Genomic DNA, 17,695 nt, shown 5'->3' on the forward strand with positions numbered 1-17,695 from the left:
GCGTTGGCGCCCTCCGCTTTCTGATTGACCGCCCCCCCCCGCCGGTGTCAGTCAGGTGACGTCACGCAGCAGCGGCTCAGCCCCACCCTCGCTCAGTGGTCATTGCGATGTTTACCCCCCTCCCGCCCTCCTCTCCGATTGGCCGCCCCACCCGTCGGTCAAAGCTGTGACGTCTGGGCGCTCATTAGTCGCTGGTCTTGTGGTCCTCTCGTTCCTATTGGCTGGTCCCGTAACCGTCTGGTACCCTGTGCTCCGTGGTTCGTCAAGACAGTCCCGCCGCCGCCTGATCCTGCGTTCTCATTGGTCTATCCTTCCGTCGCTCAACGCAGCAACCAATGGGAGAGTGGCAAATGCCATGGCTGGTAATACCGTCTGGGCTGGATATAAATTTATTGTTTCACAGATGCTCAGACCCAGGCGGGAGCATTTTTTTCCAGTGACATGGATCTAAATATTATTAGACTTTTGGTGCATACAAACACCTTGGTCATAATTTTTGAATATGTCAAACCTCCCACTTAAATATTTAGAATCAAGAACTGGGGGCCAATAAATATCAGACAGTCACAGAAATCGGACAGCACAAGAAGAGACCATTCTGCCCATCGTCCCTGTGCTGGCTCTTTGAAAGATCTCTCCAATCAGTCCCACTCCCCCCCCTGCTCTTTCCCCCACAGCTCTGTAAATTTCTCCTTTTCAACTATTTATCCAATTCCCCCTTTTGAAAGTTACTATTGAATCTGCTTCCACCGCCCTTTCAGGCAGCGCGTTCCAGATCACAACAACTCACTGTGTAAAAAAAATTCTCCTCATCTCCCCCTCTGGTTCTTTCCCCAATTCTCTTCAATCTGTGTCTCTCTGGTTACCGACCCTCCTGCCGCTGGAAACAGTTTCTCCTTATTTACAGGGACAGAACCCCTTGTAATTTTGAACGTCTCGATTAAATCTCCCCTTAACCTTCTCTGCTCTAAGGAGAACAATCCCAGCTTCTCCCAGTCTCTCCACATTAACTGAAGTCCCTCATCCCTGGGACCTTTCCAGTAAATCTCCTCCGCACCCTCTCCAAGGCCTTGACATCCTTCTGAAAGTGCGGGGTGCGGAATTGGACACAATTCTCCAGCTGGGGGAGAACCCAGTGATTTATAAAGGTTTAACATAACTTCCTTGTTTTTGTACTCTGTGCCTCTAATTATAAAGCCAAGACTACCATATCCTTTCTTAATAGCCTTCTCAACTTAGCATGTCACCTTCAAAGATTTACATTGGAAATCTTGTATAAGTTGCTTGTCACCATGTAGATGTACCCTCCAATCAGTGGGTCAGTATTGACCCCAGGATACCTGGGAGAACTCCCCTGCTCTTCTCACAAACCATGGTCATGGAATCTTTTACATCCACCTGAAAGGGACCTTTGCTGTGCCAAAGACATATTAGGGTCAGGCGACCAAAAGCTCGGTCAAAGAGGTCGGTTTTAATGAGCGTCTTAAAGGAGGAGAGAGAGAGGCGGAGAGGTTTAGGGAGGGAATTCCAGCGCTTAGGGCCCCAGGCAGCTGAAGGCACAGCCGCCAATGGTGGAGCGATGGAAATCGGGGGATGGACAAGAGGGCGGAATTGGAGGGAGCGCAGAGATTGTATAGGCTGGAGGAGGTTACAGAGATAGGGAGGGTTGTAGGGGCTGGAGGAGGTTACAGAGATGGGGAGGGTTGTAGGGGCTGGAGGAGGTTACAGAGATAGGGAGGGTTGTAGGGACTGGAGGAGGTTACAGAGAGAGGGAGGGTTCTAGGGGCTTGAGGAGGTTACAGAGATAGGGAGGGTTGTAGGGACTGGAGGAGGTTACAGAGATAGGGAGGGTTGTAGGGACTGGAGGAGGTTACAGAGATAGAGAGGGTTGTAGGGGACTGGAGGAGGTTACAGAGATAGGGAGGGTTGTAGGGGACTGGAGGAGGTTACAGAGATAGGGAGGGTTGTAGGGACTGGAGGAGGTGACAGAGATAGGGAGGGTTGTAGGGGACTGGAGGAGGTTACAGAGATAGGGAGGGTTGTAGGGGCTGGAGGAGGTTACAGAGATAGGGAGGGTTGTAGGGGGCTGGAGGAGGTTACAGAGATAGGGATGGTTGTAGGGGGCTGGAGGAGGTTACAGAGATAGGGAGGGTTGTAGAGACTGGAGGAGGTTACAGAGATAGGGATGGTTGTAGGGGCTGGAGGAGGTTACAGAGATAGGGAGGGTTGTAGGGACTGGAGGAGGTTACAGAGATAGGGAAGGAGCACACGGAGAGGAGATCTTATATTGAAGGTGTGTTCGGATAACTGCGCCATCGGAAATTCAACTTTTATTTAATCCGTACATTTACACATCATTTAAATAATAATTAACAAAAGGCTCTTTCGAGTGCTGACAGATGTTTCTGCTCTGCCGAGGCTTGCACCTTCAAATTCCAATATTCAGAGCAGGGATTTGTGTTGCCCAGCTCTATCCCCAGCTCCGGTGTCAGTAGGTGCTCTCGTGGCCCGTGAGGATATAGAGATTGCTGTGAGCTGCTGGATTGTCTGTAGGCGTACTCTCCAGAATAATATCTCTGTGTGAAAACAAGGCATCGATGTTAGGAACAGTAGAGTGATAAATGGCAGAGAATCGTACAGCACAGGAAGAGAGAAGGTGACCCAGTACTGAAAAAGAGATCCATTTAGTCTCAGTTCCCCCCGCACCGCCGGCCCCCGTTTGTCCCCCATAACTCTGCAAATATTTCCCCTTCAAATATTTATTTTTGAAAGCTACGCATGATTATTAATGCAACCTGTGCTAAAAGGGTTAAATTCCGAGGACGGGTCACACAGACTGGGCTTGTATTCCCTCGAGTGTAGAAGATTAAGGGGTTGATCTAATCGAGGGGTTTAAGATGATTAAAGGATTCGATCGGGTCGATAGAGAGAAACTATTTCCTCTGGTCGGGGGGGGAGTCCAGAACAAGGGGGCAGAACCTTCAAATTAGAGCCAGGGCCGTTCAGGGGTGATGTCAGGAAACACTTCTTCACACAAAGGGGAGTGAAAATCTGGAACTCTCTCCCCCCAGAAAGCTGCTGAGGCCGGGGGTCAATTGGAAATGTCAAAACGGAGATGGATAGATTTTTATTGGGTGAGGATGAAGGGTTACAGAACCCAGGCGGGGAGATGGAGTTCAGTTACACATCAGCCGTGATCTAAATGAATGGTGGGATATGTTTGAAGGGCTGAATGGCCTATTGTCGATCCTATGCTCATAGTGCTCAGTGCAGCTCCTCCCGACGAACAGCGCTCCCATCTATTCAGGGTTGACAACCCTGTAGGTTTGTGCGGGGGTCTCCGGGGAGGAATGATTAGTCTTTCAGACACTGCTGCATCAAACCTGGGAGAAGAGGGGCCCTGCTTTCGGAGATGCGGACTGTGACTGACAATCGAGAATCTTCCATTCAGCTAGCCAAGACTGGAAACTGGGTTTGGGTTTATTTGGGATATTTTTATTGGTATCCTTACGTTTCTCGTCTATCACCCTCTGCCCTTCCCTGTAAGATAGGGAAGAGGGTGATTGCTGTTGCTCTGCAATGGATGGTGGGGTCATGAGCCTCCCTGTACCGTACCCGCATGGCTGGCAAGTTTCTCACCTGAGAAGTTTCAATCCCTAACTGAACTGCGGGGAGCCTGTCTCTCTCTCTCTCTCTCTCTCTCTGTGTCTGTCTCTCTCTCTCTCTGTGTCTGTCTCTCTCTCTCTCTGTGTCTGTCTCTCTCTCTGTCTGTCTCTCTCGCTCTCTCTTTGTCTCTCGCTCTCTCTTTGACTCTCGCTCTCTCTTTGTCTCTCTCGCTCTCTCTCTCTCTGTCTCTCTCTCTCTCTCTCTCTCTCTCTGTGTCTGTCTCTCTCTCTCTCTGTGTCTGTCTCTCTCTCTCTCTGTCTCTCTCTCTCTGTCTGTCTCTCTCGCTCTCTCTTTGTCTCTCGCTCTCTCTTTGACTCTCGCTCTCTCTTTGACTCTCTCGCTCTCTCTGTCTCTCTCTCTCTCTCTGTCTCTCTCTCTGTCTCTCTCTCTCTCTCTCTGTCTCTCCCGCTCTCTCTTTGTCTCTCGCTCTCTCTTTGACTCTCGCTCTCTCTTTGACTCTCTCGCTCTCTCTGTCTCTCTCTCTCTCTCTGTCTCTCTCTCTGTCTCTCTCTCTCTCTCTCTGTCTCTCCCGCTCTGTGTGTCTGTCTCTCTCTCTCTCTGTCTGTCTCTCTCTATGTATGTCTATGTATCTCTGTCTCTCTCTCTCTGTCTCTGTCTCTCTCTCTCGCTCTGACTCTCTCTCTCTCTGTCTGTCTCTCTCTATGTATGTCTATGTATCTCTGTCTCTCTCTCTCTCTCTGTCTCTGTCTCTCTCTCTGTCTCTGTGTCTCTCTCTCTCTCTCTCTGTCTCTCTCTCTGTCTCTCTCTCTCTCTGCTAACCGAGGTTCTGTCAATTCCCTCCTCCCTATGCTGCCAGCCTCTCTGGGTGAGCCCCACTGATTGAGGACAGTGCAGACAGTAACTGAGCTCCTCACCTCTGGGTGCCCAGCACACGGAACATTCTGGTTTCATCTGTTATCTCCTGAGTTATCTGCAGCAGGAATTTGAAACAAAAAGAATCAGTATTTTGGCTGGAGCCTTGGTTCGCACTGCCCAGCTCATTGAGTTTGCTATTTACAGGACGGCAGTCTGTTTGAAAGAACTTCTGTAGTGCCTTTAGTCACTGTTGTAATGTAGGAAACGCAGCAGTCAATTTATACACAGCAAGATCCCACAAACAGCAATGTGATAATGACCCAGATCATCTGTTTTTAGTGATGTTGGTTGAGGGATAAATATTGTCCCCAGGACACCGGGGAGAACTCCCCTGCTCTTCTTCCAATAGTGGCCGTGGGATCTTTTACACCCACCCGAGAGGGCAGGCGGGGGCCTCGGATTTTTTTTATTCATTCATGTGATGTGGGCGTTGCTGGCAAGGCCAGCATTTACTGCCCATCCCTAATTGCCCTTGAGAAGGTGGTGGTGAGCTGTCTTCTTGAACCCCTGCAGTCCATTTGGGGTAGGTAGACCCACAGTGCTGTTAGGAAGGGAGTTCCAGGATTTTGACCCAGCGACAGTGAAGGAACGGTGATATTGTTCCAAGTCAGGATGGTGTGTGACTTGGAGGGGAACTTGCAGGTGGTGGTGTTCCCATGTATCTACTGCCCTTGTCCTTCTAGTTGGTAGAGGTCGCGGGTTTGGAAGGTGCTGTCTAGGAGCCTTGGTGAGTTGCTGCAGTGCATCTTGTAGATGGTACACACTGCTGCCACTGTGCGTCGGTGGTGGAGGGAGTGAATGTTTGTAGATGGGGTGCCAGTCAAGCGGGCTGCTTTGTCCTGGATGGTGTCGAGCTTCTTGAGTGTTATTGGAGCTGCACCCATCCAGGCAAGTGGAGAGTATTCCATCACACTCCTGACTTGTACCTTGTAGATGGTGGACAGGCTTTGGGGAGTCAGGAGCTGAGTTACTCGCCCCAGGATTCCCAGCCTCTGACCTGCTCTTGTAGCCACGGTATTTATATGGCTACTCCAGTTCAGTTTCTGGTCAATGGTAGCCCCTAGGATGTTGATAGTGGGGGATTCAGTGATGGTAATGCCGTTGAATGTCAAGGGGAGATGGTTAGATTCTCTCTTGTTGGAGATGGTCATTGCCTGGCACTTGTGTGGCGTGAATGTTACTTGCCACTTATCAGCCCAAGCCTGGATATTGTCCAGGTCTTGCTGCATTTCTACACGGACTGCTTCAGTATCTGAGGAGTCACGAATGGTGCTGAACATTGTGCAATCATCAGCGAACATCCCCACTTCTGACCTTACGATTGAAGGAAGGTCATTGATGAAGTAGCTGAAGATGGTTGGGCCTAGGACACTACCCTGAGGTACTCCTGCAGTGATGTCCTGTTTTGAGAGGATTGACCTCCAACAACCACAACCATCTTCCTTTGCGCTAGGTATGACTCCAGCCAGCGGAGGGTTTTCCCCCTGATTCCCATTGACCTCAGTTTTGCTAGGGCTCCTTGATGCCATACTCGGTCAACTGCTGCCTTGATGTCAAGGGCAGTCACTCTCACCTCACCTCTTGAGTTCAGCTCTTTTGTCCATGTTTGAACCAAGGCTGTAATGAGGTCAGGAGCTGAGTGGCCCTGGCGAAACCCAAACTGAGCATCACTGAGCAGGTTGTTGCTAAGCAAGTGCCGCTTGATGGCACTGTTGATGACATCTTCCATCACTTTACTGATGATTGAGAGTAGGCTGATGGGGTGGTAATTGGCCGGGTTGGACTTGTCCTGATTTTTGTGTACAGGACATACCTGGGCAATTTTCCACATTGCAGGGTAGATGCCAGTGTTGTAGCTGCACTGGAACAGTTTGGCTAGGGGTGCGGCAAGTTCTGGAGCACAGGTCTTCAGTACTATTGCCGGAATATTGTCAGGCCCCATATCTTTTGCAGTATGCAGTGCCTTCAGTCGTTTCTTGATATCACGTGGAGTGAATCGAATTGGCTGAAGTTTGGCATCTGTGATGCTGGAGACTTCAGGAGGAGGCCGAGATGGATCATCAACTCGGCACTTCTGGCTGAAGATTGTTGTAAATGCTTCAGCCTTATCTTTCGCACTGATGTGCTGGGCTCCCCCATCATTGAGGATGGGGATATTTGTGGAGCCAACTACTCCAGTTAGTTGTTTCATTGTCCACCACCATTCACGGCTGGATGTGGCAGGACTGCAGAGCTTAGATCTGATCCGTTGGTTATGGGATCGCTTAGCTCTGTCTATCGCATGCTGCTTACGCAGTTTGGTACGCAGATAGTCCTGGGTTGTAGCTTCACCAGGTTGACACCTCATTTTGAGGTATACCTGGTGCTGCTCCTGGCATGCCCTCCTGCACTCTTCATTGAACCAGGGTTGGTCTCCTGGCTTGATGGTAATGGTAGAGTGGGGGATACGCCGGGCCATGAGGTTACAGATTGTGGTTGAGTACAATTCTGCTGCTGCTGATGGCCCACAGCGCCTCATGGATGCCCAGTTTTGCATTGCTAGATCTGTTCAAAATCTATCCCATTTAGCACGGTGGTAGTGCCACACAACACGATGGACGGTATCCTCAATGTGAAGGCGGGACTTTGTCTCCACAAGGACTGTCCAGTGGTCACTCCTACCAATACTGTCATGGACAGATACATCTGCGGTAGGCAGATTGGTGAGGACGAGGTCGAGTATGTTGTTCCCTCATGTTGGTTCCCCCACCACCTGCCGCAGACCCAGTCTAGCAGATATGTCCTTTAGGACTCGGCCAGCTCGGTCAGTAGTGGTGCTACCGAGCCACTCTTGGTGATGGACATTGAAGTCCCCCACCCAGAGTACATTCTGTGCCCTTTCCACCCTCAGTGCTTCCTCCAAGTGCTGTTCAACATGGAGGAGTACTGACTCATCAGCTGAGGGAGGGCGGTAGGTGGTAATCAGCAGGAGGTTACCTTGCCCATATTTGACCTGATGCCATGAGACTTCATGAGGTCCGGAGTCAATGTTGAGGACTCCCAGGGCAACTCCCTCCCTACTGTAATAAAAGCAAAATACTGCGGATGCTGGAAATCTGAAACAAAAACAAGAAATGCTGGATTCACTCAGCAGGTCTGGCAGCATCTGTGGAAAGAGAAGCAGAGTTAACGTTTCGGGTCAGTGACCCTCCCTACTGTATACAACTGTACCACCACCTCTGCTGGGTCTGTCCTGCCGGTGGGACAGGACATACCCGGGGATGGTGATGGCAGTGTCTGGGACATTGTCTGTAAGGTATGATTCCGTGAGTATGACTATGTCAGGCTGTTGCTTGACTAGTCTGTGGGACAGCTCTCCCAACTTTGGCACCAGCCCCCAGATGTTAGTGAGGAGGACTTTGCAGGGTCGACAGGGCTGGGTTTGCCGTAGTCGTTTCCGGTGCCTCGGTCGATGCCGGGTGGTCCGTCTGGTTTCATTCCTTTTTATAGACTTTGTAGCGGCTAGTTACAACTGAGTGGCTTGCTAGGCTATTTCAGAGGGCATGTAAGAGTTAACCACATTGCTGTGGGTCTGGAATCACATAAAGGCCAGACCAGGTAAAGACAGCAGATTTCCTTCCCTAAAGGACATGAGTGAACCAGATGGGTTTTTACAACAATCGACAATGGTTTCATGGCCATCATTAGACCAGTTTTAATTCCAGATTTTTATTAAGTTCAAATTCCACCTTCTGCTGTGGTGGGATTCGAATCCATGTCCCCAGAGCAATACCCTGGGTCTCTGGGTTACTAGTCCAGTGATAATACCACTACACCACTGCCTACCTGTCTCATCTGAAAGACGGCACCTCCGACAGTGCAGCACTCCCTCAGTACTGACCCTCCGACAGTGCAGCACTCCCTCAGTACTGACCCTCCGACAGTGCGGCACTCCCTCAGTACTGACCCTCCGACAGTGCAGCACTCCCTCAGTACTGACCCTCCGACAGTGCAGCACTCCCTCAGTACTGACCCTCTGACAATGCAGCACTCCCAGCTGTGTTTACAAAGTCAACACTGACAGACCTGTACCCACCGGTACTGTACCCCAGCGTTATACAGTGACAGACATGTACCCACCAGTACTGTACCCCAGTGCTGTAGTGACAGACCTGTACCCACCAGTACTGTACCCCAGTGCTGTAGTGACAGACCTGTACCCACCAGTACTGTACCCCAGTGTTATACAGTGATATACCTGTACCCACTGGTACTGTACCCCAGTGCTGTAGTGACAGACCTGTACCCACCAGTACTGTAACCCAGTGTTATACAGTGATATACCTGTACCCACCGGTACTGTACCCCAGTGTTATACAGTGACAGACCTGTACCCACCAGTACTGTACCCCAGTGCTGTAGTGACAGACCTGTACCCACCAGTACTGTACCCCAGTGTTATACATTGACAGACCTGTACCCACCAGTACTGTACCCCACTGTTATACAGTGACAGACATGTCCCCACCAGTACTGTACCCCAGTGTTATACAGTGACAGACATGTCCCCACCAGTACTGTACCCCAGTGCTGTAGTGACAGACCTGTACCCACCGGTACTGTACCCCAGTGTTATATAGTGATATACCTGTCCCCACCAGTACTGTACCCCAGTGTTATACAGTGACAGACCTGTCCACACCAGTACTGTACCCCAGTGTTCTACAGTGACAGACCTGTCCACACCAGTACTGTACCCCAGTGTTATACAGTGACAGACCTGTCCACACCAGTACTGTACCCCAGTGTTATACAGTGACAGACCTGTCCCCACCAGTACTGTACCCGTGTTTTACAGTGACAGACCTATCCACACCAGTACTGTACCCGTGTTATACAGTGATAGACCTGTACCCACCAGTACTGTACTACAGTAAAGTTGAAATCATTACCTCATTTGACTCTAGGCTCTGGCCTTGCATCCCGTGTCTCCAAAACGCTAGAACACTGTCCTGCAGGCAAACTACACAATGGAAAACAGGTTTGTAGAGAAACACACACAGTACTCACATAGATCCTAACCCTGGTCAGACACGGTTTATAAACCCAGAAGGCCAGCACCCCCGCAGGGCAGGGCAGGGCAGCCAGTTCACAGGAGTGGGTGGGGTTGACTCAGGTTTTTAGGGAGAGGTGGAAGCTCGGGGAATAAATGGTTAAAATTGGGGTGACTTTGAGACAAGGGGGGCACAGTATCTCCCTCGCACCCCCACTGTCCAGCATGCTGGGATGGGTGAAAGTGACCCTCAGTCTTTTGGATTGTCGTAACATCCCTTGAGGGAGGAAACCTCCCATCCTTGCTTCGTCTCGGCCTATATGTGACTCCTGTCCCACACACCAACGTGCTTAACTCTTCGCTGCCCCTCTGAAGTGGCCGAGGGAACTAATGAATCCAATCAATGCTTGCTGAATAAGCACACCCACTACCAGCTTTGCCAGTGCTGCAGCCCAGGAGGGTAATATGTACCAGCCTAGACAGCAGTGCCCACATCTCAAGAATGCAATTTTTTCGAAAAACCACTTCCTTATTTGCCTCCCTCCTGTCTCCCACCTGGTTTGTTATTCCAGTGTCGGGGAACGATGCCAGAGGTCTCGGAGTCAGGAAAACCAACTGACATCAGCCCATCGGAAGTGGGACAAGGGACAGGCTTCCGGTCGCAACGCTAATGCAGTCAGCGGAGGACAGTCATGCCATCGAAATAAAATCAATCCCAGTCACTTGCAGCTGTGCAGGGGTCAGCAGGCATGGCTGATGGGGTTATTCCCCCATCACCTCCATTCTGGCCGGGAACAGTGGGGCTCAGTCAGAATGGGCGGACACTCCTCAACAGCGTGGTGCATCCCAAAGTGTCAGCAAGGATAATCACTAACCGTTCTCCGCGGTTACCAGCATGGCGGGCTCCGGCAGCCCTCACGCTCGGCTGCACTTACCCACCGTCTGAACACAAAATCCAAAGGTTAGCCTGGCCGTCATTCTGTGACTCATCTGCCCTTGCAAGTTCACAATCTGCACACAATCTGTGAATGGCAAAGGACAGTTAGACAGATTCCCCGTCTCTCCGTCTCCTTTCACCCCCCTCGGGACGTCCCAAAGAGCCTCACAGCCAATGAAGTACTTTCTGAAGTCACTGTATAGGAAACGCAGCAACCAATCTGTGCACGGCAAGATCCCACCAACAGCAATGTGATAATGATCCGGATCATCTGTTTTTACTGATGTTGTTTGAGGGATAAATATTGTCCCCAGGACACCGGGGAGAACTCCCCTGCTCTTCTTCCAATAGTGGCCGTGGGATCTTTTACACCCACCCGAGAGGGCAGACGGGGGCCTCGGTTTAATGTCTCATCTGAAAGATGGCACCTCCGACAGTGCGGCACTCCCCCAGTACTGACCCTCCGACAGTGCGGCACTCCCTCAGTACTGACCCTCCGACAGTGCGGCACTCCCTCAGTACTGACCCTCCGACAGTGCGGCGCTCCCTCAGTACTGACCCTCCGACAGTGCGGCACTCCCGCAGTACTGACCCTCCGACACTCCCTCAGTACTGACCCTCCGACAGTGCGGTGCTCCCTCAGTACTGACCCTCCGACAGTGCGGCACTCCCTCAGTCCTGACCCTCCGACAGTGCGGCACTCCCTCAGTACTGACCCTCCGACAGTGCGGCACTCCCTCAGTACTGACCCTCCGACAGTGCGGCACTCCCTCAGTCCTGACCCTCCGACAGTGCGGCACTCCCTCAGTACTGACCCTCCGACAGTGCGGCACTCCCTCAGTACTGACCCTCCGACAGTGCGGCACTCCCTCAGTACTGACCCTCCGACAGTGCGGCACTCCCTCAGTACTGACCCTCCGACAGTGCAGCACTCCCTCAGTACTGACCCTGCAACAGTGCAGAACTCCCTCAGTACTGACCCTCCGACAGTGCGGCGCTCCCTCAGTACTGACCCTCCGACAGTGCGGCGCTCCCTCAGTACTGACCCTCCGACAATGCGGCACTCCCTCAGTACTGACCCTACGACAGTGCGGCACTCCCTCAGTACTGACCCTCCGACAGTGCAGCACTCCCTCAGTACTGACCCTCCGACAGTGCAGCACTCCCTCAGTACTGACCCCACAGAGTGTCAGCCAGTATTGGGGGTAAAATCTCAGGAGTGGGTGCGAGATGCCTGATATCAGACTGTGCTGACTGACACGAAGGAGCAAGCATGGACTACGTATCCAGTTTGGAATACCAGTGGAAACACTTACTGTCGATACAGACCAATACACTGTCCCTGTCGAGCTGTGACACATGGCTGGCATTCACTGGTGAGCTTTCTGGAAAGAAACAAGACCATCATGAATAAAGACTGTGTATTCTCTATACGCTGAGCTCGCATTACAACTGATCCGAGATGTTCCACGTCAGGCTGCTGACTCATTCCCGTACAACCCAGCTCACACTGCTGTGGCAATGCTGCATTCCCTCCAGTACCTATTCCCAGGACAGGTACAGTACGGGGGTTAGATACAGAGTAAAGCTCCCTCGACACTGTCCCCATCAAACACTCCCAGGACAGGTACAGTACGGGGGTTAGATACAGAGTAAAGCTCCCTCTACACTGTCCCCCATCAAACACTCCCAGGACAGGTACAATACGGGGGTTAGATACAGAGTAAAGCTCCCTCTACACTGTCCACATCAAACACTCCCAGGACAGGTACAGTACGGGGGTTAGATACAGAGTAAAGCTCCCTCTACACTGTCCCCATCAAACACTCCCAGGACAGGTACAGTACGGGGGTTAGATACAGAGTAAAGCTCCCTCTACACTGTCCCCATCAAACACTCCCAGGAAAAAAAAAAGGTTAGTTTTGTGCAGCATTCAGGAGGCTGTGTAAACTCAGTTCATGTTGGATGGGGGCAGTCAGCTGGCGATGAGGAATTCCACGCCATGGGGTCAATACCAGGTTCCCGAAGGGTGACTGTCCCTGCAGCACCCACTGCTACATCAGCAGTGAACAGACAGAGAGTCCTGCAGATGTCTGCTCTGCTTCACAGTCTGAATCCCTCATCCATGCCTTTTTGTCACGTCCTGACTCAACTCCTCTAATGTTCTCTGACTGCGCCTTCCACCTCCCCACCAGCCCCATAAACTTCAACTCATCCCAAACTCCGCTACCCCTGTGTCCTAACTCACACCGAGTCCTGTTCACCCAATCACCCCCTGTGCTCGCTGACCCACACTGACTCCCGGTCCGGCAACGCATCCATTTTAAAATTCTCATCCTCCTGTTCAAATCCCTCCATGGCCTCCTCACCCCCTCCCTATCCCCTACAACCCTCTGAGATCTCTGCGCTCCTCCAATTCCAGCCTCTTGCCCATCCCCAGAATTCCCATTGCTCCACCATTGGCTGCCTGGGGGCCCTAAGCTCTGGAATTCCCTCCCTAAACCTCTCCGCCTCCCCCTCACCTCCTTTAAGACGCTCCTTAAAAACCGACCCCTTTGACCGAGCATTTGGTCGCCTCTCCCCAATGTCTCCTCGTCTGGCTCGGTGGCAGATTTTGACAAATGCCTCGGGGACATTAACAGGTGCTATACAAAAAGCAAGTTGTTGTTGCTGCCGCTCGTCAGAAGGCAGGTGTACCTGAGCGCGTCTCGGGGCCGAGTGATCCGGAGGAGTTGAGCGGAATCGTGTTGAAGTGTAAGAGCTGGTTGGGTTGTGTTGGAGCCTGCACTCCGAGACACACCTGCGGGTACTCCTCACCCGGGTAGACGAGCAGCTCGAAGATTTCCAGGGGGTTTGGGAGCGTGAGGTTAAATTGCTGAGTGAAGAATCGAGAGAGGACAGGTTAGCGGCATGAAGAACAACACAAGATCGGAGCAGGATGAGGCCGTTTGGCCCCACCAGCTTGCTCCCCCATTCCACTCTCTCACCCAATCTCCATATCCACTCATTCCCTCAGCATCCCAAACGTTGACCAATCTCTGTCTTGAATATACTCAATGAATGAGCACCCGGTAGGGGGGAGAATTCCAAAGTTTCACAACCCTTGGAGTGAAGAATATTCTCATCTCAGTCCGAAAAAAGCTGACCCCTTATTGTGAACCCCCCCCCCGCCCCGCCCGCCCCCCACCGTGTTCTTGACACTCTCTAGACAGTGTGTGGTGGTGGGAAACAACCCCTCCACCCATTAACGCCATTAAGCTCTCTAAGGATTAGAATGAGAGGGCTGGAATTATCAGATCTCGCCCTCTCACCCTGCAGGGAGAGGGACAGGACCTGGTAGACCAGGAGCGGGGTGCAGGCCTTGTTTCGGGGAGAGTGGTGAGTGGGGGGGCTGGTCAGTACTGGGTCATGACCGATCCTGGTGGAATTCCTGACAAAGGCCAGACAGAAAAATAAAGGACTCCCGTTTCTCCAGCGCCTTTCCCACCTCAGGAGGTCACAAAGGAGGGAGTATTTTCCAGTGCGGTCGCTGTTGTAATGCAGGAAACGAGGCAGACAGTTTGTGCACAGCAAGATCCCACAAACAGCAATGTGATGACGACCCAGATCATCTGTTTTTACTGATGTTGTTTGAGGGATAAATATTGTCCCCAGGACACCGGGGAGAACTCCCCTGCTCTTCTTCCAATAGTGGCCGTGGGATCTTTTACACCCACCCGAGAGGGCAGACGGGGGCCTCGGTTTAATGTCTCATCTGAAAGACGGCACCTCCGACAGTGCAGCACTCCCTCAGTACTGACCCTCCGACAGTGCAGCACTCCCTCAGTACTGACCCTCCGACAGTGCGGCACTCCCTCAGTACTGACCCTCCGACAGTGCGGCACTCCCTCAGTACTGACCCTCCGACAGTGCGGCACTCCCTCAGTACTGACCCTCCGACAGTACGGCACTCCCTCAGTACTGACCCTCCGACAGTGCGGCACTCCCTCAGTACTGACCCTCCGACAGTGCGGCACTCCCTCAGTACTGACCCTCCGACAGTGCGGCACTCCCTCAGTACTGGCCCTCCGACAGTGCAGCACTCCCTCAGTACTGACCCTCCGACTGTGCAGCACTCCCTCAGTACTGACCCTCCGACAGTGCGGCACTCCCTCAGTACTGACCCTCCGACAGTGCAGCACTCCCTCAGTACTGACCCTCCGACAGTGCGGCACTCCCTCAGGATTGACCCTCCGACAGTGCGGCACTCCCTCAGTACTGACCCTCCGACAGTGCAGCACTCCCTCAGTACTGACCCTCCGACAGTGCAGCACTCCCTCAGTACTGACCCTCCGACAGTGCGGCACTCCCTCAGTACTGGCCCTCCGACAGTGCAGCACTCCCTCAGTACTGACCCTCCGACAGTGCGGCACTCCCTCAGTACTGACCCTCCGACAGTGCGGCACTCCCTCAGTACTGACCCTCCGACAGTGCGGCACTCCCTCAGTACTGACCCTCCGACAGTGCGGCACTCCCTCAGTACTGACCCTCCGACAGTGCGGCACTCCCTCAGTACTGCCCCTCCGACAGTGCAGCACTCCCTCAGTACTGACCCTCCGACAGTGCGGCACTCCCTCAGTACTGGCCCTCCGACAGTGCGGCACTCCCTCAGTACTGACCCTCCGACAGTGCGGCACTCCCTCAGTACTGACCCTCCGACAGTGAGGCACTCCCTCAGTACTGACCCTCCGACAGTGCGGCACTCCCTCAGTACTGACCCTCCGACAGTGCGGCACTCCCTCAGTACTGACCCTCCGACAGTGCGGCACTCCCTCAGTACTGACCCTCCGACAGTGCGGCACTCCCTCAGTACTGACCCTCCGACAGTGCGGCACTCCCTCAGTACTGACCCTCCGACAGTGCGGCACTCCCTCAGTACTGACCCTACGACAGTGTGGCACTCCCTCAGTACTGACCCTCCGACAGTACGGCACTCCCTCAGTACTGACCCTCTGACAGTGCGGCACTCCCTCAGTACTGACCCTCCGACAATGCGGCACTCCCTCAGTACTGACCCTACGACAGTGTGGCACTCCCTCAGTACTGACCCACCGACAGTGCAGCACTCCCTCAGGACTGGCACTGGAGAGTGCAGGCAGGATTACGGAGTTTAGAGTGGGAACTGAATGCACAACGTTCTGACTCAGTCACGATAGGGGCGGGGGGGTGGATGGAGGGAGTTGGGGAGAGAGAGAGAGCTTGTGCTACCCACTGAGCGTTGGATAAACACATGAGGGAGAAAGGAATAGAAGGATATGGTGATAGGGTGAGATAGAGAGGGGGTAGGGAAGATAATTGTGTGGAGCATAAAAGCCAGTATGGACCCTTCGGGCCGAATGGCCTGTTTCTGAGCTCCACATTCTCTGGGGCACTTGGCCCACCTGCTGTCCAATCGTCAGGAGCCTTAGTGCCCATGCGGTGATGGACTATTGCTGTGTTGGGCAGCACAGCCGAGAGTGATGCTGCTACCCCAACAGATCCCAGGTTGTATTCCCTCAGTCTTACATTGAGTTTCTGTAAATTGTGGGTAAAGTCTAACGACAGTGAATGGGTCACTTTCTGTTGAGTGATTGCGACATTCTTGTCAATGAGAGAGAACGGTTACCTTAAGCAGCATGAATTTCTGCAGGGGCTCGTACCACTGGAGCAAGATGATGGTACTGTCCAGTGCTCCACATAGGAAGGTGGCCTTCGTGTACGGGTTCCTCACTGCAACACAAATCCAAAACACAACACAGCTCCTTCAAATCTACAGCCAAGCGCAGTCCCAGAGTCGGAGCGCCAGGAAGATAGGGCAGCCCCGCAAACACTCCCGATCTCCCAAAGGGCGATGGCTCCCCATCTGAGATACAGGGTCCGAACCCTGCTCAGACATCCCTCCCCAATAACCGGCCGAGTCTGGCCATCCGATGTTGGGGGGCTGCTGGACCTGGGTGGGCATGACAGTCAAGCACCGATCACGTCCTCATTCCCAACTACCCAGCAGTGGGAGGGAGGGAGGGGCGGGGAGCACTGGACTGAAATCAGGAGCAAGAGCCCTGGTTGGTTTTATACCCTTCCCTGGGCGAGGGAATGCTGAGGCCCACGGTAGGCTCAACTGTTAGCCTGGCCTATGATTAGCTAGGTCAGCACAGTCAGGAGATGGGGTCCGGAATTTTCCTGTCTGTGTCTAAGGCTCAGCACCACAACAGGTGACATTAGTTACAGACTGGAATCTAATCGAGGGGTTCGGGTGGTTTATATACAGAATAACAGATACCCGGAGTTACAGACTGGAATCTAATCGAGGGGTTCGGGTGGTTTATATACAGAATAACAGATACCTGGGAGTGAGTTACAGACTGGAATCTAATCGAGGGGTTCGGGGGGGTTTATATATAGAATAACAGATACCTGGGAGTGAGTTACAGACTGGAATCTAATCGAGGGGTTCGGGGGGTTTATATATAGAATAACAGATACCCGTGAGTGAGTTACAGACTGGAATCTAATCGAGGGGTTCGGGTGATTTATATATAGAATAACAGATACCCGGGAGTGAGTTACAGACTGGAATCTAATCGAGGGGTTCGGGTGATTTATATATCAAATAACAGAGACCCGGAGTTACAGACTGGAATCTAATCGAGGGGTTCGGGGGGGATTATATATAGAATAACAGATACCCGGGAGTGAGTTACAGACTGGAATCTAATCGAGGGGTCCGGGTGATTTATATATCAAATAACAGATACCCGGGAGTGAGTTACAGACTGGAATCTAATCGAGGGGTTCGGGTGATTTATATATAGAATAACAGATACCTGGGAGTGAGTTACAGACTGGAATCTAATCGAGGGGTTCGGGTGATTTATATATAGAATAACAGATACCTGGGAGTGAGTTACAGACTGGAATCTAATCGAGGGGTTCGGGGGGTTTATATATAGAATAACAGATACCTGGGAGTGAGTTACAGACTGGAATCTAATTGAGGTGTTCGGGTGGTTTATGTATAGAATAACAGATACCTGGGAGTGAGTTACAGACTGGAATCTAATCGAGGGGTTCGGGGGGTTTATATATAGAATAACAGATACCTGGGAGTGAGTTACAGACTGGAATCTAATCGAGGGGTTCGGGGGGAATATATATAGAATAACAGA

At 52.2% G+C, this 17,695-nt stretch overlaps 1 protein-coding gene across 4 annotated transcripts in view; it reads right to left on the reverse strand.

The window, feature by feature from the left end:
• Positions 1-2,313: 2,313 nt before the first annotated feature.
• The window catches only part of LOC137355848 (mitogen-activated protein kinase kinase kinase kinase 2-like), a 107,846-nt gene continuing 92,464 nt past the window's right edge, over positions 2,314-17,695 (reverse strand). For all 4 annotated transcript variants that reach the window (XM_068021433.1, XM_068021432.1, XM_068021431.1 and 1 more), the window contains 7 exons: positions 16,156-16,259; positions 13,209-13,386; positions 11,828-11,896; positions 10,510-10,596; positions 9,474-9,544; positions 4,542-4,597; positions 2,314-2,576 (listed from right to left, as the gene is read on the reverse strand). In XM_068021433.1, the coding sequence (XP_067877534.1) occupies positions 2,489-2,576; positions 4,542-4,597; positions 9,474-9,544; positions 10,510-10,596; positions 11,828-11,896; positions 13,209-13,386; positions 16,156-16,259 (653 nt within the window). In that variant the 3' untranslated portion in view covers positions 2,314-2,488. The remainder of the gene's footprint in view (positions 2,577-4,541; positions 4,598-9,473; positions 9,545-10,509; positions 10,597-11,827; positions 11,897-13,208; positions 13,387-16,155; positions 16,260-17,695) is intronic.

The sequence above is a fragment of the Heterodontus francisci genome, chromosome 44 (assembly GCF_036365525.1).
Source record: "Heterodontus francisci isolate sHetFra1 chromosome 44, sHetFra1.hap1, whole genome shotgun sequence".
Classification (NCBI taxonomy): Eukaryota; Metazoa; Chordata; class Chondrichthyes; order Heterodontiformes; family Heterodontidae; genus Heterodontus; species Heterodontus francisci.